Source organism: Ascaphus truei, chromosome 4 (genome assembly GCF_040206685.1).
Source record: "Ascaphus truei isolate aAscTru1 chromosome 4, aAscTru1.hap1, whole genome shotgun sequence".
NCBI lineage: Eukaryota > Metazoa > Chordata > Amphibia > Anura > Ascaphidae > Ascaphus > Ascaphus truei.
In genome coordinates this window covers 133114087-133139599 of record NC_134486.1, presented here as the reverse complement: position 1 = coordinate 133139599, position 25513 = coordinate 133114087, and the positions used below count along the sequence as shown (strand labels likewise).

The 25513-nt window shown below is 44.3% G+C and overlaps 1 protein-coding gene across 5 annotated transcripts in view; it reads right to left on the bottom strand.

Annotated features, from left to right (window-relative positions):
- Positions 1-25513, bottom strand: part of LTBP1 (latent transforming growth factor beta binding protein 1) — a 415460-nt gene that overhangs the window by 256377 nt on the left and 133570 nt on the right. For all 5 annotated transcript variants that reach the window (XM_075596619.1, XM_075596618.1, XM_075596617.1 and 2 more), the window contains exon 4: positions 6259-6437. In XM_075596619.1, coding sequence (XP_075452734.1) covers positions 6259-6437 — 179 coding nt within the window. The remainder of the gene's footprint in view (positions 1-6258; positions 6438-25513) is intronic.

The window sequence follows — 25513 nt, the reverse complement described above, 5'->3', positions numbered from 1 at the left end:
TGAAAAACATGTACTGTATGTGTATGTGTATGCGCATGTGTATTTTTGCACAGCATAATTGACCATTGTATCCTAAAATATCCCAACAAGACATACGTAGATTAACATTCTTTCAGACAAAACACATTTCATTATACTGGATATCTTAAAAGTCTGTAAAAGAAAACTACTTTCCTTGTTTGCCTAATTAGCATACACCTAATTTTGCCTTTACATTCTGCTGATAGTATAGTGCATAAGTGAGACAAACTGCAGATACAGTATACAATGATTGTGCTTTGCAAACACAATAAAATGAAACTTGCCAAAGGCATTATTTTTGTTGAATGGAGCTGGAGAGAGGGTAGAATTACATTTCCATATTGCACTTGTCTAGATCAGGTCACAAAGGCCTTTTCAATCAATGTATGTGCATACGTTCAAAAGCAGCGAAATGATGATAAATTGCACAAATCTTATCATCCTAGAACGGAGATGTCACATTCATCGAAAAACCTAAATTGCAAAAAGAAGGATACATTCATATCAATGCAGGTCGTCATCAAATGACTAATGACAAGCAGCTAAATTGCTGCAGTTCATAGAGAGTATGTCCATTTAATCAATTTGCAGCCATTAGGTTGCATCAGTGCAAGAGCAGTGTTAAGATAGCAAAGTGCATTGGTGCGTACACTATCCAAGGACATCCATGTCATACCCACCAAGTAAAAAGATGAAACTGCAGCAAAAGGACGCACTTTCGTATGAGTGGAATCAATTGCCCTAAAATTGTATGAGGACATTGCAGAACTTTAACAAACATATAAATATATGTGTACAGTATTTAAGAAATGGACATCTTTTTCTTCCTAGTCAGATACTAGTCCCTCTCAATGTGGTCAATTAGAGAGAAATGTGGATGCAAAATTATTTTGATGGGTCCTGGGATCCCCTAAGCCATGATGTGGGGTATCGCACCCCTAAAACACCATTCAAGTCAATAGCAATTAACGTAGGATCAGGGAGCAATACCCCGCATCGCGGCTTAGTGAACCCCAGGGTATGTTATCTTCCAAGGATTTTGTTGCGCTTTTTGAAGTTGCGACTGCAGGGAACATAAAATAGGCTTTATCTACAGGCTACATGTCTGAATGTTTTTGCTTGATAGCAGATTCAGGGATATATTTATTAAGATATTCCATAAGACACCTTGAATGGGCTGTAAGAGGTCTTCCAACACTGAAAGGTGTTATACTGTATGTACTATAAAGATATGCACATTTCTTGCTTAAATTCACGAGTCAGGTGAAATTTGACATTTTATGTGGTGGTGAAATTTTGGGAAAATAACAAGCTTTGCAAAAAAACATGCGCCAAGCATTAAAAGTCAATGTGCAAATTAACGTGACCCTTTATATGCTGCCATGTACTGCCATATTCACTCATTTAAATTTGTTTTTGAATTAAGGAACTTCTGGCAATTTAAGGGTAAACCACAAAACATTTCATATACCAACTTTAAAGATATTTCCAGAATTCCAGTCATATGGTAAAAATGGGCCTCATTGCATGGATTTGTTACATGTGAAATTGGGATTTGTAATCCCTTGATTACTGCATGACAGTACTTACTGACCAAAAAGTCATGCTCTGATGCTACATAACTCTTTAAACGCATCTCCCAAAAAACTTAAAGGAAAGAGCATCTTTTTTAAACTAAAGATGGGTCCTCCATTTTTTAGATATGATCAATAGAGTCTATCTGTGAAATCACAGAATTCCCTGGTGTCTGTTTGTCTTGCAGATTATAAATATCTATTGATGGCAGCAAAGAGGAAATACAACTTGTGAGCCCATTCACATGTCTCAGACACACAACCCTGCCTTTCCCCATTACCTCATCACATACAATGCTTCCACTGCAGCCAGGGATTCTGGGTAATGACATGCAAATGAGCGCACAGTGTGTCACGTTTTGTTTCCTGTCCATTTTAACATGGACCCCTATAAGCTTATGCCTGCTGTATTACACATCTTTTCAGCAAAGCCTGGGTTACAGAAGTGCATAGCCAATAAAAACAACTCACAGACAGCTGTTTCAACCTTTTCTGTGTCATCAGTGTGATGTTGGTTATTGAGTTTGCAATGTTAAGCTGCCAGTGGTTACAACCAGACCCAAAATAAGTTATAAGTAATAAAAGTTTTTTGGGCAGAAACTGAGGTGTGTGGTGCTAATTTTGGGGAAGTTCCTGAGGTCCAGAGTAGTTTGGAGAGAGTTATCCTCACATAGAATTTGTGGTTCCCCTTTTTCAACCTTGAGTAGAGTTTTTCCCAACAAAATCCTGCAGTTTTTCTGGGGTAAAGTGTTTACACCCATGGACATTTAATATAACTGCCGTAGGTGGTGGTTTCTATGGGAAAGTCGTAGAAAGTTAAACGTCAGAGATAGATCAACGCTACGGCAATAGGAGCCAAATTATGACAGAGACTTTATCTGCACTTCAAATCCAAACCTCTCATAGTTTCTTTAACTATTAGAAAGTCCTATTTTATGACTCGGTTGTAAATGTTGCCTGTACTAAGAAATCCTTACTATAGTCACTTAATAAAAAAGGTTTTTCTAAAAAATAAAAAATAAAAAGTGGAAAGTGTAAATGGGAAGCATTTTAGCTGTAAACAAGGTTGATGAATTGTGCCCATTGACTCACTGAAATTGTAGCTGCAATATTTCATGTAGACACTGACACTTACATTCACATAACCGGAAAATCGGTTCAAGCTAGACCTAGACTACCACTTTGCCAAGAGAAACGTTGTTGAAGCTGACATCAGCAGACGCTGTGTAATGTTGCATCGAAACCACAATTCATCACACCCTCCAACATGTAATCCAGAGTTGACCCTGAGCTGCCACACCACTGGCGCCAATCCAACACCACAGGCTGGGCACCAATACAATGTTTCTTTGCAAATACAAACTCCAAGCTGTCATATACCTCCTGCGTGGGCAACATTACGCAAAACACATAATAAATCAAGTGTGGAGAAAAGTAGATGGTCAGGCGGCCTCTATGTCTGGCCATTATGCTGATCAGAGGTTCTTTCATCTTAATTTGGCAAGAGTTTCTCTTGTACTATCCTGAGAAACTGCACAAAGAGGAGCATTTATTTGAATCATGCACAAATAGAATTATGTAAATCAAAAGACTTTATGTAGAGATGCTTAACCCTTTTGTCAAAGGAACCTGCTAGCATTGAGTGGAACTGTATTAAAAACTCTGCCGGCAGCGAAAGATTTAATGGAGATTGTGTATAAGTCTGTTAATCATTATTATTATCGTTTATTTGTAAAGCGCCAACATATTCCACAGCGCAGTACTGTGGGGGTACAGAGTTATGTGTATTACATAAACGGAGTTTCATAAAAATGGGGAAGGACATATACAAAGAGGTAATGAAGGCCTTGCTCGTTATGAGAGCTTACAGTCTAGATGGAATAAGAGACAATGTTTAAACAAGAAGGTAAAGGGGCTGATCATTGTAGGATGGAGTGTATCTCAGGTTGGAATATGGCCCATTCTGACAGCTGATTCCATTACGTTTTGTGGAAGGGGGGGGGGTGTTACAAAGGGTGGAGATTGGTTAGGGTACAATACTTGTATTCGCCCATTTAAAAATGTAACAAACTGATACAAGTATACCTTTTCTTATGTGTTCTTTCCCACTTATTTGTAACTAGCAGATATACCCAGCGTTGCCCGGGAGAGGAAGGCAGGGGGCATGAAGTGGAAGGGCGGGGGGGAGGGGCGTCGAAGGGCGGGGGGGGGGGCAAGGGGCGTAGAAGGGTGGGGAGGGCAAAGGGCAGGGGGCAAAGGGCAGGGAGGGGCGGCAAAGTGCAGGGAGGGACGGGGGGGCAAAGGGCAGGGAGGGGCGGGGGGGCAAAGGGCATGGAGGGGCGGGGGGGCAAAGAGCATGGAGGGGTGGGGGGGCAAAGGGCAGGGAGGGGGAGCAGGGAGTGCAGGGGGGGCAGGGAGGGGCGGGGGGGGTTGCAGGGAGGAGCAGGTTGGGGCAAAGGGCAGGGAGGGGCAAAGGGCTGGGAGGCCAGGGGGCAAAGTGCTGGGGGGGCAGGGGGAGGGAAAGCAGGGGGCAAAGGGCAGGAGGGCAGGGGGCAAAGGGCAGGAGGGTAGGGGGCAAAGGGCAGGGGGAGGGAGGGCAGGGGACAAAGGGCAGGGGGAGGGAGGGCAGGGGGCAAAGGGCAGGGGGGGCAGGGGGCAAAGGGCAGGGGGAGGGAGGGCAGGGGGCAAAGGGCAGGGGGAGGGAGGGCAGGGGGCCATGGGCAGGGGGATGGAGGGCAGGGGGCAAAGGGCAGGGGGAGGGAGGGCAGGGGGCAAAGGGCAGGGGGAGGGAGGGCAGGGGGCAAAGGGCAGGGGGCAAAGGGAAGGGGGCAAAGGGCTGGGGGGGCAGGGGGCAAAGGGCTGGGGGGCAGGGGGAGGAGGGGCAGGTGGAGGGTGGCAGGGGACAAAGGGCAGGGGGAGGGAGGGAGGGGGGCAAAGGGCAGGGGGAGGAAGGGCAGGGGGCAAAGGGCAGGGGGAGGGAGGGCAGGGGGCAAAGGCCAGGGGGAGGGAGGGCAGGGGGCAAAGGCCAGGGGGAGGGAGGGCAGGGGGCAAAGGGCAGGGGAGGGCAGGGGGCAAAGGGCAGGGGGAGGGGGGGCAAAGGGCAGGGGGAAAGGGCACGGGGAGGGAGGGCAGGGGGCAAAGGGCAGGGGGAGGGAGGGCAGGGGGCAAAGGGCAGGGAGGGCAGGGGGGCAGGGGGCAAGGGGCAGGTGGGCAGGGAGGGTAGGGGGGCAGGGAGGGTAGGGGAGCAGGGAGGGTAGGGGGGGCAAAGGGCAGGGGGAGTCAGGGGCGCGTTTAATAACCCATTCCCCTGCGTTTCCTCACCTTGCACACGGCCGCCCTCCTGTTCGTCCGGGTACCGGCCGCCCTCCTCCTCCACCTAGGGCTCCTCAGCGGAGAGGCTGAGACGCTCTGGTGAGGAGGTGCTGTGCCTTTCGCGGGGAGAGGCGGAGACAGCCGGAGGAGCGGCCTCTGGGACAGGGAGCGGCCTGTGTGAGGGGAGAGCCGCAGAGAGCGTGCTCTGTGTGTGTGGGTGGGGGGGGGGGATAAGCGGGCGGGGGTAAATGGGGGGGGTGAGCGGGGGGGAGGGGGGAAGAGGGAGGTGAGCAGGCGGGGGGGGGGAGAGCAGGTGGGGGGTGAGGGAGAGCGCCGGGTGAGGGAGTGGCCTATGAGTGGTGAGAGCCGTGGGGAGCGCTCTCGGGGATGGTCAGCTGGGGGAGCGGCCTATGTGAGGGGAGAGCCGCAGAGAGCGTGGGGGTGTGTGTGTGGGGGTGTGTGTGTGTTTGTGTGTCTCTCCATCTGTCTCTCCTTTGGCCTGTCACTCCGCCTCAGGCCAATGAGAGGTGTGCGGGGGCGGGCGGGCCAAGGGAGCAATCTCATTGGCCTGGCCCAAGGTCCAATGGGATTGCCGCTAGGGACACAGGGAGGGACACAGGGAGACACATACAGACACGGACACATATGACGCTTTCAGAAATATATAGTAAGATACCACTTAGTGTTAATTATACTAATTTTGCTTGAAATTTGCATCATTTGTGTCAAACGTGGGAAAAAAAATATTTAGGCTACTTTGCACTTGCATGAGCATGGAACTGATATAACTAATATAACATTACAATACGCTGCTTGTAAATAATTATACTGAATATATAAAGATACTAAAAACCAATTCCCATACAGTAGGTGATCAGATCAAAACATTTCAGGTCCCTTTATCAGAAATGATTCATTGACAAAAATAGAAAGTCTAGCAAACGTCCTTATAAATTGTTTTAAATCCTATTTTTGATCACTTTTAAATATTTCAAATATCTGTCCCACAGTCATTTATGGGAATTGGATGATAAACGACTTCAAATGAATCTGAAATAACAAAACAAGAGAAGAAAGGACACTAGCTGGCAGCTTTCTTGCTTATTCTTTTTAGAGCAGTAACCTCAACAGTCTCTCTCAATGCATCTCCAGTCTTCACTGACGCACTTATAAATGTAGTCAAAGTTACAGACAGGGAAGCTGCCCCCACTATCCCAGACATCTTTCCCAATCAGTTTAATGTACAGTAGTAACATTCCCTATAAATTCAGGGTAATCTAGCAAAATTGTCCTGTTTTAAAAGGAAATTGTGATTAATTGTCAAATAACATAATGATATGATCATACTCACACTGGAAAGGTGATCCCTGTTGATCCTGGCCAACTCTAAGTGGTAGTGACCCCTCTGTGGATTGTTCCCCTAAAAGCACTTTCTGGGTGTTGGAGAAATACTTGGGCTTAATCATGAACTGCTGAGTTTGCCCGTGTTGTAGGTTCATTGTTCGTGTCTGCGACTGTAGCGGTATCATCCTGTGCAAGGCAAACAAGACAAGAAAAATTTGAAAGACAAGTTGCGAATAGCAAACGAAAAAGGAAATGAGAAATAAAATGAATTTGTAGGCTTCAGATAAAATACTTGGCAATGGCTATTTTAATATGATTTGGTAATTTGGCGAATACAAAGACATTTAATAGAGTATTGTGTATTGTTCCATCGTAAACTGAGTGATCAGCAGAAAAATGTTTTTACAGCTGTCACAAATGTTCAATGTCATGATCCAAAATGAAAAACAATAACAACATAACTGATAATCATAATTGCCTCTTCCCGCTTATTCCCAAGAAACTCTCGGTGTTGAATGATGCTGCGCATTTACGTCAGGCTCAACATCTAAAGCTCAATTTGTTACAGTTGTGCCCCAACCAATGATAACGGTCCGAGCTAAGGCTTATGCTTCACAGCTGTGTCCAGCATTTTAACCCTTTCAGAAATCCGGGACGTAGCTACTATGTCATGGCATCTGGCACTCAGGAGGCTCCATGATGTCGTAGCTACATCCAAAAATCCTGCTCGGTTCTACTAAGGCCGGACAAGATTTAAACTGATGGTTTAATGACTCCTCCCCTTCAAGTTCTGTCACTAGTGACGGAAGCGGTCACGTGACCACTACGAAGCTATCACGTGATCGAGGTGCCAGAGGCGTCGTGGCACTATGACCCGAGGCCCCTCCAGCACTCAGGAAGAAGAAGAGAAACGGCGCAACTGCGCATGTCTGAAGAAATGAGTTATAATAGCACTGTGTCCTCCAATAAAAGTTTTAGGTATTTCATTTTTAATAACTATATCAAGTTATAGCTTTTGCTCTGTTCTATTCCTACTTTTTCTTCTTTCCCCTTCCCCTCCCCATTCCCCCCCCTCCCCCTTCCCTTCCAACCTTCCTGTTTCCCCTTCCCCCCCCCCTCCCCCCCCCCTTTTTCCCCCCACCCCTTCCCCCTCCCTTTCCCCATTCTAGGTATTGGGTCCTATTGTCACACAGCATAATTTAATATCTATTAGAAAGGATATGTTTAATATGTGTCTTTATATTGACATAAGGGTTTACATATCATTATGGATTTGTAACTGTGTTTAAATCTTAAGACATAGACATAAGGAACCATTCACATCTTTGCAGTGATGAGACGAGCTTTTTAAATATTGATTTACTGTCAATACATTGCCTGATAGCATATCCTAAGTGTATGTATATATGTATGATACAGACCACATTTATTGGTGTAATGTACCAGCATGACACAGGAAAGTAACATATAAACAGGCAAGGGTAATGAACAGGTTAAATTTTAATTTGATTTTTGCGGGCTTTTGAGTGTACTTAAGCAGGCAGTCACCGCTTCTCCCCACTCCGAGACGAAGCCCTATCTGTAAGGGTGAAACGCGTAGAGGTGGAGATTGTGGTGTAGCCCTTGTGTTGTGTTGAATAAAGTTTTTTCAGAAGAACATCCAGGAGCTTCATTTCTTCAGACATGCGCAGTTGCGACGTTTCTCTTCTTCTTCCTGAACTTCGTTGACGGCGGCACGCAGTAGCTGGGGAGGAGAGCGGGTCCCAGACCAACGGTGCAGGAGAGGTAAGAGGACATCCCCCTGCACAGGTCAACTCAGTGGCCACGCATAGCTCCCTCCCATATAGCTACATTGTCTGGAGACACCCTAAGGGTGCGTCTGCCTTATAACACGGAAGCGCATGACAGTGTCACTACACCCTCCAGCACTCAAGAGGGTAAATTATCTGTTATATTTCAGGCTATTCCATGAATAGGACAAAAATAGAAGGTTGCAAGGCGATCACTGCTGCCGCCGGGGTATGAAAGAGAACACGCAATAAAAATAAAAGGTAGTTTATTGGTGCATATTACACAAAAAATCCGCTACAGAGCAAAACTCTGACGCGTTTCGTTCCTATCAGTGACCGCCTTGCAACCTTCTATTTTTGTCCTACATACCCATGGACTGGAGCACGCTGACATCCTCTTCCGGTTCACAGTTCAGTGACGTCATCGCAGACCGGAGCCCGGCGAGTCAAGACTGTGAGTTTATCTCCCTTCCCCTGCCTCCGTGAGAGGATTTCTGGGTTCGTGGTAGACACCGGGTGCAAGAGGGCAGTGGCGGAGGGTAGCAGTGTACTTAGCCTGTGGTTCCTATTGGAGACACGGAGGTATCACTGCTATTCATTCCTCCCTACCACATCTAGCCCCTACCGTGGTAGTCATAGCCATGCACTTTCTAACAGGGGTGCTATTACTGTGTTCATTATAATAGAGGAACAGTGAACGGAAGAGAATATTATGGACATTCATTTGTGATTTATGGATCTGGTTCATTTGTAGGTTTGGTCAGTTTCCATTTAGTAGCACCAGTTTTTCTAAGGAGTGATTCTAGGATTTTGTTATTCCATGAATAGGGAAATGTTGAAACAAGTAAGGACTACTGCATAATTGTTTATAAATAATTGTTAGATACTGTACACGTGTATAAATTTGAATGGGGCAAAATATTATTCGTACAAGGTTTCTGAGCAATTGGGTACAGAAGGGAGAAAGCACTTGGCTTTGCACTTCCCTGAAGAACATTGAGCAGCAGCGTAAGTTGTTTAACCCCTGTACATCCAGAGGGCCACAAATGCCTCACCCCTCTCGCAGCTTAGTGGTTAATGCAACAGACTCCAAATGGGAGTTGCCCCACAACGGATTCTGATGGGATACTGTATTGTTATTCTGTTCTCTCTTAAAATAAACAGATGATAATTTGTGACACTACAGCTGTAGTATCCATTAATTCAGAAACATTAAAACATTTTTTTTTAAATAAATATTTGTTTTATTTATCATGTCATTGTCAATGCAAAAGTAACATTGTTCTAAACCTTTTTCCTCACCTAGGTAAGAGCTCGTAATGTAGTATGCTTTGCTTGTTTCATAAAATGTATGTGCTTGTTCAACTAAATTGAAAACCCAATTGAGCAGATGCAGGGGCGAAGCTATAGCCCGGGCAAAGCCCCGGGCTCCAACTCTTGGGGGGCCCACTCAGGGCCGCTGACAGTGGGGGAGAGCCAGGACATTTGGCTCAGCTGCCTAGCCAAACGACTACAGAAGTCAGAGCCCCCTTGTTCTTCCAGGCCCCTTAACAGCCGCTTGCCGGCAGGACCTCTCCTGGCGGTGACTTAACTTCAGTGATTTTGTTTTGAGCAGGCGACGGCTGCGTCACCTGAGCACTTCAGCCAATGAGGGCAAACCGCTCACGGCCACAACTCCCTGTCTCCTCTGCTTGCCTCCTCACATGCCACTTGGCGACATCGCGAGGATGACGTCACCTGATCGCGCGCATACCCAGCCGGAGCTTATATGAACGTAGTCTACGGAGGAAGGAGGGGAGAGAGCAGGCAGCATAGGCTGAGGGAAGGAGGGGGATGTGGGGAGGGAGGGAAGAGGGGGGAGGGAGGACAGAGAGCAGGGAGAAGAGTCTGGGGGCAGAACAGAGGCAGAGAGCAATAGAGCTATGGCCACCCCTGCTCTTCATGACATCAGGGGGAGCAGTTACTATGTGCTGCTGTGGGAAGGTATGCTGTGTGTATGTCAGTATCAGTTTGCTGTGTGTGTTTTTGTGTGTCAGTTTACTGTTTGTGTTTCAGTCTGTCAGTATGTTGTCTGTGTTTGTGTGTGCATTTGTCAGTTACAGTTTGATCTGTCAGTTTGCCATTTGTGATTCAGTGTCTGTCAGTGTGTTATGTGTGCCTCAGTGTCTGTCAGAGTGCTGTGTGTGCCTCAGTGTCTGTCAGTGTGCTGTGTGTGCCTCAGTGTCTGTCAGAGTGCTGTGTGTGACTCAGTATCTGTCAGAGTGTTGTGTGTTCCTCAGTGTCTACCAGTGTGCTGGGGGGGGGGGGGTGCAGTTGGTGAAACTGGCTCCAGGTGCGAAAACACCATTACTCCCCTGCGTTTATACAGATTTACATTATCGGACGCCATTTAAAATGAAACTCTTGTGTGTGACCTTTGTCTGCAACTATAATAGACTTAGAAATTCTTTCCCATCTTCTGCATCTCATTGGGCGAACCGCTTATGTGACCCGGCCATCCCGCGACAGAAACAAATTTATTTGTCTTCAGGTAAAGCGCGTGTGGCGCTCTGCATCGTACACGCGGTCACACGCTCTATGGCCTGCCTCATAGAGGCACAGCATTTTGATCACACCGCCCACATTCACCATGGACGCGGCCTAATTTGTGTATTGTGGGGGGTACTGTATTGTAGGGGGAAAATTGTGCATGTGGGGGGGGTGGAATTGTGTGTCTATGTATGTGTGTGTGGCCAGGGGGCGAACTGGAAAATGAATGTGAGGAGGGGAGGATTGAAGGAGCTGGATTGAGTGTGGGGGCAGGAATTACTGAGTGATAATGGAGGGGTGGGGAAAGTGTGAAAGGAAAAAGTGGGAGTGAGGAATTGTGAGGGAGGGTGTGTAAGAGGGGGAAGAGAAATACAGAGGGCTGAATAGAGGCGTGAGGAGGTGTAAAAGAGGGGGGCTCACAGGGCCGCCAACACTCATAATGTGGCCCAGAATTTTTTTTGCCCAGGGGCCAGCGCATGTCTAGTTATGCCACTGAGCAGATGTATAAACCCAATGTTAAGAAAAGGCAAGAACGGTGCTATCTAGCTGAGTACTTTTCTCTTTTTTACTACTCCAATATACATGCCAAGTGTATGCAGTTTTAAATGCAAAGCTATAAAATATATAATCTTCGAAGATTGTTTCTGATCACGCTCGTTATTTAACAGAACCTAGTAAAATATGAACAGTCAACGTTATGATGGTTAGTGATGAAGATGAAAGTGATGTATGCTGACGTCAACACAAAACAGGCTCATAGCTCGTTAATTACTACATACAGCACTGGCGTGGGAGCTACATAAACAGATGCCTAAGCAATCTCCGCTTGACTAATCCCCATGTCAATGTACGTGTAAAGATTAAATGGTGCTGTAAAGGCAGTGCCTATCATACATAACATTAACAGACTAATCCCAAGTAGCCACTGGCAGACAAAAAGCATTCCTGTGCTATGCTGCTATTTTCAACACGCACTTCATCCCAGATAGAGATGTTTGAAAATTTTGCACAAATTCACAAAACTGGCACATTTGGACGTCGCCGCTCGAGAAAATTTGGTTAAATCCCAAGCATACAAATATTCACCTTGCAGTGTCTTTCTCAAAAACACATTTGCCATTTTGAATAAAGATGGAGGGAGAAAGAGATAGAGATGGAGATAGATGAAGGGAGAGCGTGCAGAGGAGAGAGGGAGGGGGGAGAGGGAGAGTGGGGAAAGGGAGCAGGGCAGGGAAAAGGGTAGAGAGAGGGGAAGGGGGAGAGAGGGTAGGGGGAGACGGGGGAGGGAGAAATTCTCTTATGACAGTTTTGTGTTTGAAATTTGTTGAAAGGGTCGAAAATAGCTGTCTGTGAGTAGGTTTACTAGCTATGCAATTCTTTAACCCAGGCTGTGCTGAAAAGCTGTGTAATATTGCAGGCATATGCTTATAGGGCCGCATGTTGACATGGGTAAGAAGCAAAGGTGACACTATGCTCATTTGCATGTCATTTCCCAGAATCTCTGGCTGCAGTGGAAGCATTGTATGTTAAGAGATAATGGTGAAAAGCAGAGTTGCAGACCTGTCTGAGACATGTGAATGTGCTCACCAGTGATATTTTTATTTGCTGTACACTAAACGGTGGAGTTTTTTTGTCACGTTTTCACCCACCATAACTTATATAATGTGAGATTGAAACCTATCCCACCTTCATATTGCAAAGCTCGTGTCAGCATATTCACACTAAGACACAAAAGGTTGTGTAGCCGGGTTCCCTTGGCTACTAATTTCTCTTGCCCCAACATTGTAAGTCCTCGTAAGGAGCGGGCAGTGTTGGGGTTAAATCCTTCATGGTCTAGCTAATGTGACTGCATCTGAGGATGTTAATTAATACAGTTCAGGATTAGCCTGGTACTACAAGGGCTATGCCTGGCAGGAGGCCGACTTACAAGCCCCTCCCCTTGGAAGGGCTGGGTTTCCTCTAAATTTAGAGTTAAGTGGTTCTGCGTGGAGGGAACACGATCAAGGCTTCTCCTGGACAGGAGTGGGCTGAACCCTTACCCTGTTAAGGGGTGAGGGAGCTGAGGAGGGTACTCTGAGGCCTCAAGCCTCAGGGATCTTCTTCAGGGAGATGGAGGAGAGACTGTATCATCAGTGATGAATGAAGTTCCAGTTATAGCCTAACCGGTGTGGTCTTTGTAAGAAAGAGTTCCCTGTGAGGACCATCCTGGCTACCCGAGGATCCTCATGGGATGGAGGTGCTGCGCTGAAGGAAGAACAACCAGCTGAAAGCCTGACCTGATGTCTCCCCACAACATCGCAGCACCCTCAGGGCTTCTGTCACACCAACAGGTGTGCACCAGCACCCGAGTACACCAAAGGTAGCTACATGATCTCCCTTAAGGGGGGGGGGGGGCGGGAAACAAGTGCTACAGTTGAAATAGCTGATTGTGAGTAGGTTTACTGGCTACGCTGAAAAGCTGTGCAATATGGCAGGCATAAGCTTACAGGGACCCATGCTAAAATGGGTGAGAAGCAAAAGGTGATAGTGGGGTCATTTCCCAGAATGCCTGGCTGCAGTGGAAGCACTGTATATTAAGCAAAAATTGTAAAGAGCATTATTATATTATTCTAATGTTGCTTAGATACTATATATATATATAGTGGTATGTACTACGTGGGCAAGACCACTCGGATGTTGAAGGAGAGGATCTGTCTCCATAGATTGGCCATCAGGAAGCCATTATCGGAAGTGGATGACTGTGATGACCAAAAACTACAACCGGTTGCAAGACATTTTAAGAAATTCAAACACAACCTTGCGACAATGAGATGCTTGCCTATCATGCAAGCTTGTGTGTCACCACGGGTGGTGATAGGGGAACACTCTTATTACAGCTGGAAGCAAGACTCATTGAGGATTTCAAGCTTGGGTGCTTTCTTTAATAACAGTGTGTTACTTATTTGGGCGGGCTGATTGCCCTTGGCTGTATGTGTTTCTTACCCCGTTCCCTACTTCCCTCCTTCCTCATTCCTTCCCTACTTGACTTATCCTTCCTCCCCCTCTATGTTCTCGCCTTTCCTTCCCTCCCTCTCTTCCTCCTGTTATTAATGTGTTTTTCACTGTCAGTGTTTTACCATGTATACATAGCTCTTTGTGGTCCATTTCATTCCCCTGGTTTTGATTAACTCAGGGTCCTTGTAGCCATTTTGTATATCCAGTGGCCTGATGATCGTATAGCGTTGTAATAATGTTCTTTTGATTAATGCCTGCAGCGATTAGGAATTCTGCTCTGATTTTATTTCTCTTTATCCTTTTTTTCACGTTTGTTTCTCACTTTCTGTCATTTCATAGTACCCATGGAGATCCCCCTGATGTCCCGGTTATTACGGCACCTTATCTCTATATGAGTGTTCCCACGGATGTGCAGTTAGATACTATATCCACCATCATGATTGCCAGGATGTGAGGGATTGATCGCGTATCTCCCCACTGTGTGAGATGCCGCGCTGCCTACTTATGTGGTGACGGGGCCGCGCATGTGCTTATAGCTGAGCCGTTGAGTCCTCTTCGATGGACCACGGCGTCACGGTCTCCAGCAGCACGGCACCATGGTTACGGAGGACGCTTTCTTCCCTCGCAGTGGCGGCCTGATGGTACTGCATACACAACTCATTGGCGGCCTGATGGTACTGCATACACAACTCTGATCCCTGTGGATCATGCAGCTGTGCTGATGACGGGCATAGTGCGACATCAGCGACTTTGGGTCTGATCATGGGACTTGATGCACGGCCAATCAGCTACTCTGGTTGAGTCATTTTGGTGGGGGTATTGGGGTATTTAAGGGATCCACTGGCCATTAGTCTCAAGCACCACCCTGAGGAAGGTCCCACGAGGACCGAAACGTTGGTCATGTTTGTGCTATGTTTATTTTTGAATACAAGTTTTCTTACTTATCCTTGATTGCTGTCTTGTGTCTGCTGGAGTGTGCTCTCTCTCTCTCTCTCTCTCTCTCTCTCTCTCTCTCTCTCTCTCTCTCTCTCTCTCTCTCTCTCATCTATATGTATTTCCCATTCAAAGGTGTGATATCTAGTGGTCTTTTGTTATTGTCGTTTTATAATGGTGAAAAGCAAAGTTGCAGACCTGTCTGAGACATGTGAATGTGCTCACAAGTGATATTTTTATTTGTAACATTTCTGTAAAATTTCTTGCATGTGAAGCAGATTTGTTAAGTCTGAGTAAGATTACACAAAATTAGATAAAAATTTTATCACAGCAGAAAATCACACACAATTTATGTATTTTACTTCTTTCTAACATCTCATATTGTTTTTCAGAGCCACTGCTGAAATTATTTACTGGCTCAAGTAGCAAAAAGTAGTGTACAGTACCTTGTTATTTTGACATTGACATGTATGTCATGTATTGACATGTATGTTTAGAAGTATGTTCTATAATGACGCCCAATACACATGTAACAGTAAAAATGTATATTATTTTTTAGGTTGAAAGGTCTTGATCCAATGTTTAAGAGGTTTCGATTTGTATTTTTTTAATCAGACACAGTACCACTAATTTTGTAAGCCATTTCAGTCACTGACTAGAGCAGTTCTATTATGCAGTCCCTTGCCAGATCCATCTAGTTACTTTTGTCTGGTGCCACGTCATGCTGCTCTCTAACCAGCTGGAGAGACTGCCCCATATTTACTAAGCAGTTTTGTTCTTTAAGATACCTTACAGTCCATTGACAACTGCTTAGAAAATATGGCCCTGTATCCATATTATGATGCTAAGACTATTGAGAGCATGTGTCTTTAAGAGGCGTTCGCAAGTCAATTACCGTTTTCCCTCAGACCCTATTGCTAGGATTCACTATGGTCGAAGGTGGGGCATTGCTCCCAATCAGGCTTTAACTGCTTTCATTGGCATGCATCGGGCGCCATGTCCCGCATCTGTAACGATGCTCATCTCAAGCAGGAAGCGGACCCGCAGGGCTCAGGTATTAAGGTATAAGAACTGACCTGAGCCGAGGGACAGAGTCCTGATAAAGTAGTGCATTGTAGGCCGAAGGTCAGGGCTGGCAGCAGAGTTGCATAGTCGATGTGGATGCAGAGGTCGAGGCAGGCTGGAGACAAGGATAGTTAAGCTACGTGAGCTGGGTCTCGTAACGTGAAAGACAATAGGTATAAATAAGCACATTGCATGAATTCAGCATGGAAACTGGAACTTTGCTCTGCAACTTCTTGCTCAGAGGGCGGTTCTTTTACAGGAAGCTGCCAGAGAAAAAGATGGATGATTCAGCCACAGAGGGCGAGCAAGAGCAAAATTCCAAGCCGGAACCTGAAAACCCGGAAATGATTTTGCCAAACCTCATAGTACCCCCCCCTCCAGAATCGATCTCCAGATAATTTAGGCGGGCTTGTCAGGGAGCCTCCGGTGGAAACTTTGAATCAAGGAGGAAGTGTGAACCACCAGCCTTCACCCAGAAATTTTCCCCTGGACCGTATCCCTTCCAAGATACTAGAGACTACCTCGAGATCTATAGGAATCCAGAATCTGGCGAATTACATACTCCTCTTCGCCCTCCACCAGAACCTGCCCTGGAAAGGTGGGAGCAGCAGAGAAGTTGTTGTGGACCACCACCTTTAATAGGGACACATGGAAGACCAGGGGAATCCTTAAGGTATTCGGAAGCTCCAATTTAAACGCAACCAGATTTACTTGTTTTGTTATCTTGCAGGGACCTATAAACTTGGGCCCGAGCTTCATGGAAGGAATCTTCAAACGGATGTTCCTGGTAGATAGCCATACGTGGTCTCCAACCAGGAACTGTGGAGCTGGCCGGCGACACTTATCCGGATGATCCTTCTGCTGAAAGGAGGCCTTAGTTAGGTTGGCATGAATCCTCTTCCACAGAGACTGTAGCTCCTGGACCTTGTTATCCACCACAGGAACTCCATAAAGAGAGACAGACGATGGGAGAGCAGAAGGATGGTACCCGTAGGCACAGAAAAACAGGGACTCCTATGTAGAATCATGTTTCAATGAATTCCGTGCAAATTCTGCCCAAGGAAGAAGATCCACCCAGTTATCCTGACTTTCAGAGACAAAGCAAATTGCTCCAATGATTGGTTGGTCCTCTCCATGAGGCCATTGGGCTGAGGATTGTATGAAGATGAGAAGTGAAGTGAGATCCCCATTGATTTGCAGAATGCTCTCCAAAATTTGGCAATAAAATGGGAGCCGGTCGAAGACTATCTCAGTCGGAATTCCATGAAGGCGAAATATCTCCTAGGTGAAAATTTCAGAACGTTCAAAGGCAGTGGGTAACTTCCTGAGTGGTACAAAATGAGCCTGTCTTGTGAAGCGGTCGACCACTACTAGAATGGTTGTCATAACCTTAGATGGTGCTAACTCAAAGATAAAGTCCATGGACAGGTGGGTCCATGGTCTGGTAGGAACCGGCAAAGGGTGAAGCAACCCACATGGCAGAGCCTGTGGTACCTTTGTTTGAGCACAGACAGCACAAGCGACTACAAAGTCTTTAATGTCCTTGCGAATATCTGGCCACCAGAAGAAGCGTTCAATAAAATCTGAGGTCTTCCTCACTTCCTCACTTGCGGATCACCAGCCACCTTGGATTGATGACCCCACTGCAAAACCTCACTAAGAAACTGGGGAGCTACAAACAACTTGGATTTATGTGAGGAAGTAGGCCTAGGATCCTCCGTCTGTGCTTGCAAAATCTGTTGGAATAGAGCAGATGACACTGCCGAAATAATTTGAGATGGTGGACTGATGGGACCATGATCCCTCTCGTCAGAGTCTTCCAAAGAAAATTGTCGTGACAGAGCATCCGCTTTGACATTTTTAGATCCTGGTCGAAAGGAGATAATGAAGTTGAAGTGTGTAAAGAAGAGAGCCCCCCTTGCCTGTCGAGTCCTGAGTCTCTTGGCACCTTCAATGTATTCCAAATTCTTATGATCCGTTAATATAGTGATGTGCTGCGTAGTACCTTCCAGAAAATGTCGTCGCTCTTGAAGAACTAATTTTACGGCAAGTAATTCCCGGTTCCCAACATCGTAATTTCTCTCGGCGGAGGACAACTTTTTAGAAAAGAATGTGCAGGGGTGTAGTCTCCCTTGAATCTCCTGCTGTTGGGATAGGATGGCCCCGGCCGCCACATCGGATGCGTCCACCTCCAGATGTGAGAGCTTCTCAAAGGACTGTACTGCTTCAGGTGTCTACTTCTTGGGATTCGCTCCCTGTTCCGTAAGTTTTTTTTTTTCTCATTATTCTTTCATTGATTTTCTAACATTGCTGGTAAACATGACAGATTTCAACACATCTTTACAATTTTCCATTATTTAAATTAAATAATTAACTCACAGAATATACAAAACATAACTTTAGCCAGACACATATTACAGACGTTAGGTTCAGATATACTGTTCTCCTGTCTTGATACCTGTTTAATCTGGTCCTTGTCTTCCTCTGTTTACCTCATCTATGACCTTGTGCAATTTGCCGCAAGAGACTCCAGGATGTGTGTGCGAAAGCCTGATATATTTGGTCTTTTTCACTCTATGGTAGGGTGTCAATATAGGGTTCCCATTTTGTAAAGAAATTATCCATTTTTTGTTCCTTATTGGTCTCCTTTTTCCATTTTAGCTAAGGTCATTAGCTGAGTGAGATATGGTTTAACCGTTTTCAAGTTTGGAGGGTCATACTTCAACCATTGCACCATTATAGACTTTCTAGCTACCAGGAGTATACTTTCAGCAATCCTTGGGATTCCTGAGTCCCCATTAACGTCTTTCCTCCCCTCCATGTTCCCAAATAAAACCGATAGAGGTTCCTTCACAGTTACCACTTTTGTCATGTCATGTATATATATTAGAACCTGGTCCCAAAAATCAGATATACATGGGCATTCCCATAGGCAGTGTTCTAGATCCGCTTTTATAAGCAGAAATTTTGGGCATTTATTTTAAATTGTAATTCCCTCCATGTCTCTGATATTATTTTCCTTGTTCTACCCAATCCTACCAGCAAAGAGTCAATCTCAGTTATTTCTGGGAAGTCCTTGTTCCTCTTAGCTGACACTTTTTGCAATTGCTTGCCATGGTCTTTATCTCGGATCCAATCATATAATTCAGAGATCGAATATGTAATATTATTTTCAGTCCTAAACCAGCCATCAAAAATGTTGTTTCTAATATCTCTTTCTTATAGTTCTCTAGGCTCTTACAGTAATGTATGATCTGCATGTAGGGGAAGTAGTGAGATGGGAATTCCTTCTTAACTCTGAGCTCTTCAAATGACATAAAGCTTTCCTGTTCTGTACCTACCAGCTGCCCTATATTTTTTTCCCCTTGGTTTCCCACGTCTTAAACATATTTTGAGATCGACCTGATTCAAATTTCATGTTACCTTGTATAGGCAGAAATGTGGATATTTTGTAGGACATCGCACACTTTTTTCTCAGTGTCTTCCACGTGGCCCATGTATCTTTTATAGTGAATTCCCTCTAATTACTAAAGGTATATTTCCCCAAGTCGTGTGTAGGATCTTTCAGCGTCATTGGGAGCACCATTTGTTCCTGCAGTTTCGTACAGGAATATATTTCTTTGTCCATTAGCCAGTCTCCCATATGCCTGGCTATGCATGCCAAATTGTATTTTCTAATGTCAGGTAAACTCACTCCACCAAGTTCCTTTGGGAGAAATAGTTTTGACATTGCAATTCTATTTCTGCCTTTGTTCCATATAAACTTATTTATTGAACTATTAATAAATGTTATGTCTGCATGGCGAACCAGGATAGGCAGCATCTGCAATGGGTATATAATCCTAGCGAAGCTGATCATCTTAACGAGTTGGCATCTACCCGCTAAGTTCAGTGGGAGGCCTTGTCAGCTTTCCAACTCTTTAATCACTTTGGTTAGGATTGATTTAAAATTGCTTGCGTACAATTTTTCTAGGTCGGGTCTATATTAATCCCCAAGTATTTGATTGGCTGTCTTGTCTTTTTAAAAGGGAGGTCTTTCTCCCACCTAACATTATTGTTGTGAGACAGCACTAGAATCTCAATTTTGGAGGCATTAACTATAAACCCCATACATTTTCCATATTCTTTATGTGTCTCATATATTTTTTTTAACCGCTGTTTCCGGATTAGAGACAAACATCAGAAGGTCATACGCATAAAGAGCCAACTTCACTTCCTTGTTTCCTATTTCAATGCCTTTATAATCTGCCATGTCCCTAAGGAACATAGCCAATGGTCCCATTGCTATGTTGAATAGCAATGGCGATAAGGGACACTCTTGCCTTGTTCCTCTATATAAATTGAATTCCTGGGAGAGTATTCCTTCTGCCATCATCCATGCATTTGGACCCTCATACATAGTTCTAATCATGTTAAGAAACATGCCCGATATTCCCATTCTTTGAAGTATATAAAATAAAATTCCCATCTAACATTATCAAAGGCTTTTTCTGCGTCTACCGAAATATTGTATATTGTTCCTATTATCTTGTGGATTTGATTTGGTCCAGTAAATGGCTCCTAATACTTTTCTTATGTTCTTCACTGAAGATCTACCCTTTACAAACCCTGTCTGATCTTTATAGATCAGACCTGGTAATAATGCAGCCAGCCTCTCTGCCACAATTTTTGAGAGAATTTTTACATCCTGTTTAATAAGGATGTGGGTCGATATGAACCTGGCACAAGAGGGTCTTTACCTTCTTTTTGTAAAATTCTGATGAATGCTGTTTTCCCGGTCTCCAAATATTTCCCTCTGTCTACTATCTCTTTGAAGGCGTTTTGCAGAGGTAGCCCTACTTCTGGTCCCAAGATCTTATAGAATTCGGCTGTAAAGCCATCAGGCCCTGGTGCCTTCCCATTTTTAAGTTTCTTTACGACAGCCTCTATTTCTTCCCTGGTAATTGGAGCATTAAGTTCTTGTTGCTCTTCATTCGTCATTTTTGGGAACTTTAATCCCTGTAAAAATTTGTTTTGAGCTACATCATCCTCCTCACTGGTAGTATACAGATTTTGATAAAAGTCCCTAAACACTGTACATATTTCTTCAGAAGCTGATGTTAGTTCACCTGAAGCTTTACACATCATAAGTATTTATTTTGGCTGTGTAGCTCGTCTAACTAGATTTCCTAATAATTTACAAGCCTTGTTACCATACTTATAAAGGTTAAGCTCACTAAATTGGAGCTTTTTTTGTTCCTTTATGTGTAGCCATATTTCGCATACATTCTTTGCTTCCATGTATTTGTCCCTGTTTTCTGGGTTGGGTTTTTGTTTGCAGTGACAGAACTCCTTGTTCAGTTCCTTGCTAGATTTAATGATTACTCTGGGTGTGCATGCAGCTCCTCCATGTGCTTGGGAGCCATCTTGGTGTGCTCTGACTTTCTCCCAGCTCTCACCTGCTTTTGCTGATATTTGGGGGACATCTGTGTCTGCCTGGAGAGACATTTCTCCATATGAATGCTGCTCCTTATTTTTCAAGTTGATGTCTTGCTGTGGATCTTTTCTTGCTTTTTCCCCTCTGTTCAGATGGATTGAAACTGTGAGGAATTATATTCAGCCTGATGTCTCTGCAGAGACTGCCTACACATGTATCTCTTCCTCACAGGAGCATGCAAAGTCTGCCTGCTTTTTGCTGTTCACAGGATCATTCAGTGAGTTTTTATCTATTGACTTCAATAATTTGTTCTGGTTGTTTAAGCTGCTCATCTGTGTAGGAGCAGTGGGGCTGCAGGTGCTCAGGGGGATGTGACTTCACCCTCTGGCGCCATACTGGACGTCCTTGGGGAAGTTTCTAATGAACCTTCTATAGTAGTTGGTGAATCCGAGAAAGAACTGAGTTGGTTTGAGACCCTGCTGTATGGGCCAGTCCAACACTACTGAGACCATGGCTCTGTCCATCTCAAAGCCCTGGGCAGAGTTAACATATCCGAGGAAGGAGATCTTAGGTTGTTCAAATTGGCATTTCTCCAGCTTGGTGTAGTGGGCGTATTCCCATAAACTCTGAAGCACCTGCCGGACCTGGACCCGATGTTCAGACCGTGAAGAAGAAAATATTAGGATATCGTCGAGATATATGACCACAAATTGATCGAGGAGATCTCAGAATACTTCATTGCTGTATACCTGGATTGCTGCAGATAGCCATCCCTGAACCAGGAGCTCCGGCATTGCGCAAGTATCGCATTTATTTGCAATTTTTTGGAGTGCTACACACCCATATATCTCTGGAGTAAAGTGACATAAGACTAGCACGACAAGACAAGAAACACACTTGAAATATACAGTTAGTGCAGATGTTATGGTGACTATATACTGTGATGTCTCTGGCACAGCGTAGGATCTTATGTCCCAGATTAAGACAGGAAACGTAGTATTTCTCTATATGGGGTTTATTTACAGGGTTAAATAATACACTAACAGGCCCACCGGCCCTTTAAGTCAAAACAAATAAAGTAAATGCCTACTCCTCTTAGGAGACTAACTATACATGTAGCTTCAGCCCTTACCAACTGCATGGACAGCTAAGCTGGTTACCACCCCAAAACAGGTACTATTATAGCTAAACATACAGTCTCTGCACACAGCAATATAGTGTTTCTCTTATCTCTTATTCCAAGGTGATGGACCGGATATCCCCACTTCAGCGCGGTCTCGCGTCCTTTATTCTTAGGGGAGCTCAGCCCCGCGAGAGCTCAGAGAATCTCTCATCTGTAAGTCCAATGTTAAGGACAGGACATCCCTGCTTCAGCACGGTCTCACATCCTTCCTTACTCTTCCTGGGATTAAGACCCAGGCAGTCCCAGCAGACTCCTCGACCACCAACCAGCGTGTCTAGGGGACTGTGCCAGCTTCCACAGCTGGGGAGAACTCTTCTCTATCCCCTTCTCTAGGAACAACTGTCTCTCTCATTATGGCAGCTCCCTTTGTCTGCCTTAAAACACTTCATTGTTCATTCAGCAGTTCATCCTGACTATCTGCAGCTGAACTAGCTACTCTAGGGGAATTAACTCTCTGTACGCTGGAAAGTCCCATAACTGCCCTATTCCAGCATTTAGAGATAGTGATTGTATCACAATACAAGGGACAACAATGTCATTTGCCTATAAAAGGCATTTTGAATATGTACCTTGGCAAGGTATCCAGCTATTTCTTACTTATTTTGCCCTATCTGCCTTAGCTTGCAACTTGGAGAGTATTAACAAAGGAGTTACCCAATGCACAAACTGTATTATAATCTTAAGATCTGCTGCTGGATCTGTCCATTTTTTCCCTTTTCGTAGCATCACAGACTCTCTCTAAACCGGACTTGGCATACACACTTCTAATGACCAGTATAATGTATGTATGTGTGTATATATATATATATATATATATATATATATATATATACAGTGTTCGACAAACCTATACATTTGCTCGCCCCGGGCGAGTGGATTTAACATCGTGGCGAGGTCCTATTGGCCCAAGCAGCACACGTTTGGTACTAGGTGGCGAGTAGATTTTTTTGTGTGGCGAGTAGATTTTTTGGTGATTTGTCGACCACTGTGTATATATATATATATATATATATATATATATATATATATATATATATATATATATATATATATATATATATATATATATATATACTGTATATATATATTACACTCATTATAGGTTTATGTGTATGGATCCTAAATGTGGACAGCTATTTTGCAACGTCTTGCAGGCTATTCTTTCCAGTGAAGGGGCTGATCTACTTCAGAGGTGCACAAACTCTTCTCCCTGCGCCTCCCTGCATGCTCGCACCCCCCACTCAGTTCCGTCGTCAAATGATGCTGCAGATCATATGACATCACGTTGCCATGGTGACGCGTCGCTTGGAATTTAACGTAAATAAAGTTACAGAGGCCTCGAGCGATCCTCAGCATTTAAATTAAATGCCTTCGGGGAAGCGCGGGGCCTTTGTAACCGCCGTGCCCCTCCCTCCCCCCAGTTTGCAAACCACTGACCTATTTTGTCCACCTCTGTAATAGCTCTATAATTTACCTTCTTATTGTATCCCTTTTTGATCTAATAAGGGAATACACTGTATATAACTAGTGTGGCTTATGTTCAGTGTAAGACGCATAAACACAGAAGCCTGAAGTCCTGAGTGAATATACCTAACACCACATGGTTCCCTGGGAAAGGTTAATCATTGTGCTGCAATGTGTCGCAGATTCCCATCAACTAAACGGATTAATACACATGGAAGAAAAGTTTTTGAGTCCAACAGGGATTTACATGGATAAAATAATTCCAAGCATATTTTGGCTACCGGGAATGATTAGTAATTCTGCTCAGTTATAGGCTTAGCCACAGTAATTGTTCATGATTAATAGGAACTCTGAACTGGGAATAGGAGAGAGGCATTTAAATGGGCTGTGGAATATGTTGGCTCCATACAAATAAAATATAATACTAATAATAATTTAGGGGCTCCATCTCCACTGTCAGCTCACCCTGTCAATGTGAGAAGACCTACAAAAAGTAGTAGAGAGTGTTGGGCACTTTTACTGTCTAAAGCCCTGTTAACACAAAAAATGGAAAAGCTAGGGAAGTGCAATGAATTTGTATGTTTGATCTTATCATACATACACATTTATTTTGAGAAATTGTTTAATATACTTTCAAATATTAAATGCATGTAGGTACAGCATTTGTGTCATTGGAAGCATCAGATAGTACTTGTAGCTCTGGCCTCTACAACACAACATTCCTGCTAATTTAGGCAACTCCTGTCCTACTGTTGGCAATTCCTTCTAAAATATAGGGATTTCCAAAGATTCTCAAAATTATTCAGACTTCTACAGTCATAAATGACATCACAATGGACATATACCGTAGTATGAATATCTCAAGTGAACCTCAAAGTAAGTACTATTGGAATATCAGATTTGGGAAGTACATTTAGCCGGTGAAAGGATTGTTCCCATATTTAAAAATGTTTGATGCAGGTCCATATTGAACGCGACAGCACGGGTGATCGCTCATGCGGCGCAATGAAACTCAATGAGGTCTTTGCTCACACCCACAGTGATCACGCATATGAGCGTCGGTGCTCCTTGTTTTTCGTGAGTCAGGTCACGTGACGGTTCGCATAATGAGGGCGAACCAGCTCCATGACATCATTGGCCATGCCTCTGACACACCTTTCTGTTGCGAGGATCTATAGTTCACAGATTGCTCGGCTGACAGGCACACACGGGGCCATGCACCATGGACTCGGCCTAGGGTGTCTTACAAGCTCTTCTTATTGATAGAGCCCTGAATCCATAATACAGTATGAGGGTAAAGCCAGCATTCCTCCTCTTAAGCCTTTTTCCCCCAGAGCAAGGTGATCATCCTGACTATAGTGCCTTGGTTTTCCAAAGAAAGCCAAATAGAATATAATCACTTTAAGAAAGTCCTCCAAAATGCTGCCAATTTCAGGGAGATTTTTTTTTTTTTGGCCTTTGTCCATTTTTATTTGTATTAAAGTCGAAAAAAAAGTGAAATCTTATGGAGTTTTTTTTTTAAACAAATAATTTCTGTAGTATTAGATAATAGTGACTGTTTTTTTATTTTTAAATGTAATGTCATTTTTAATGAGTTTTAATATACTGAGCATCCTTTGATTTCTACAGCCAATTTTAGCGCCTCCCCAGCAGTGCAAGACTTTGCAACACATTCCTGTTTGTGATCAATTGTTGCCAATACTCCCAGCAGTTTAAGCTGCAAACTGTAACAGTAGATAATGTTACTTTAGTAATATAAGGACACATTGTAGCTGCTGAGTTACACTTACTGGAGGATTGATTGGAACTCAAAGGTGGCCATTTAGTCAGGATTTTGACACATTTATAACAGGAGCACAAAGCAATTGCCAGCTTGAGTAAGAATGTA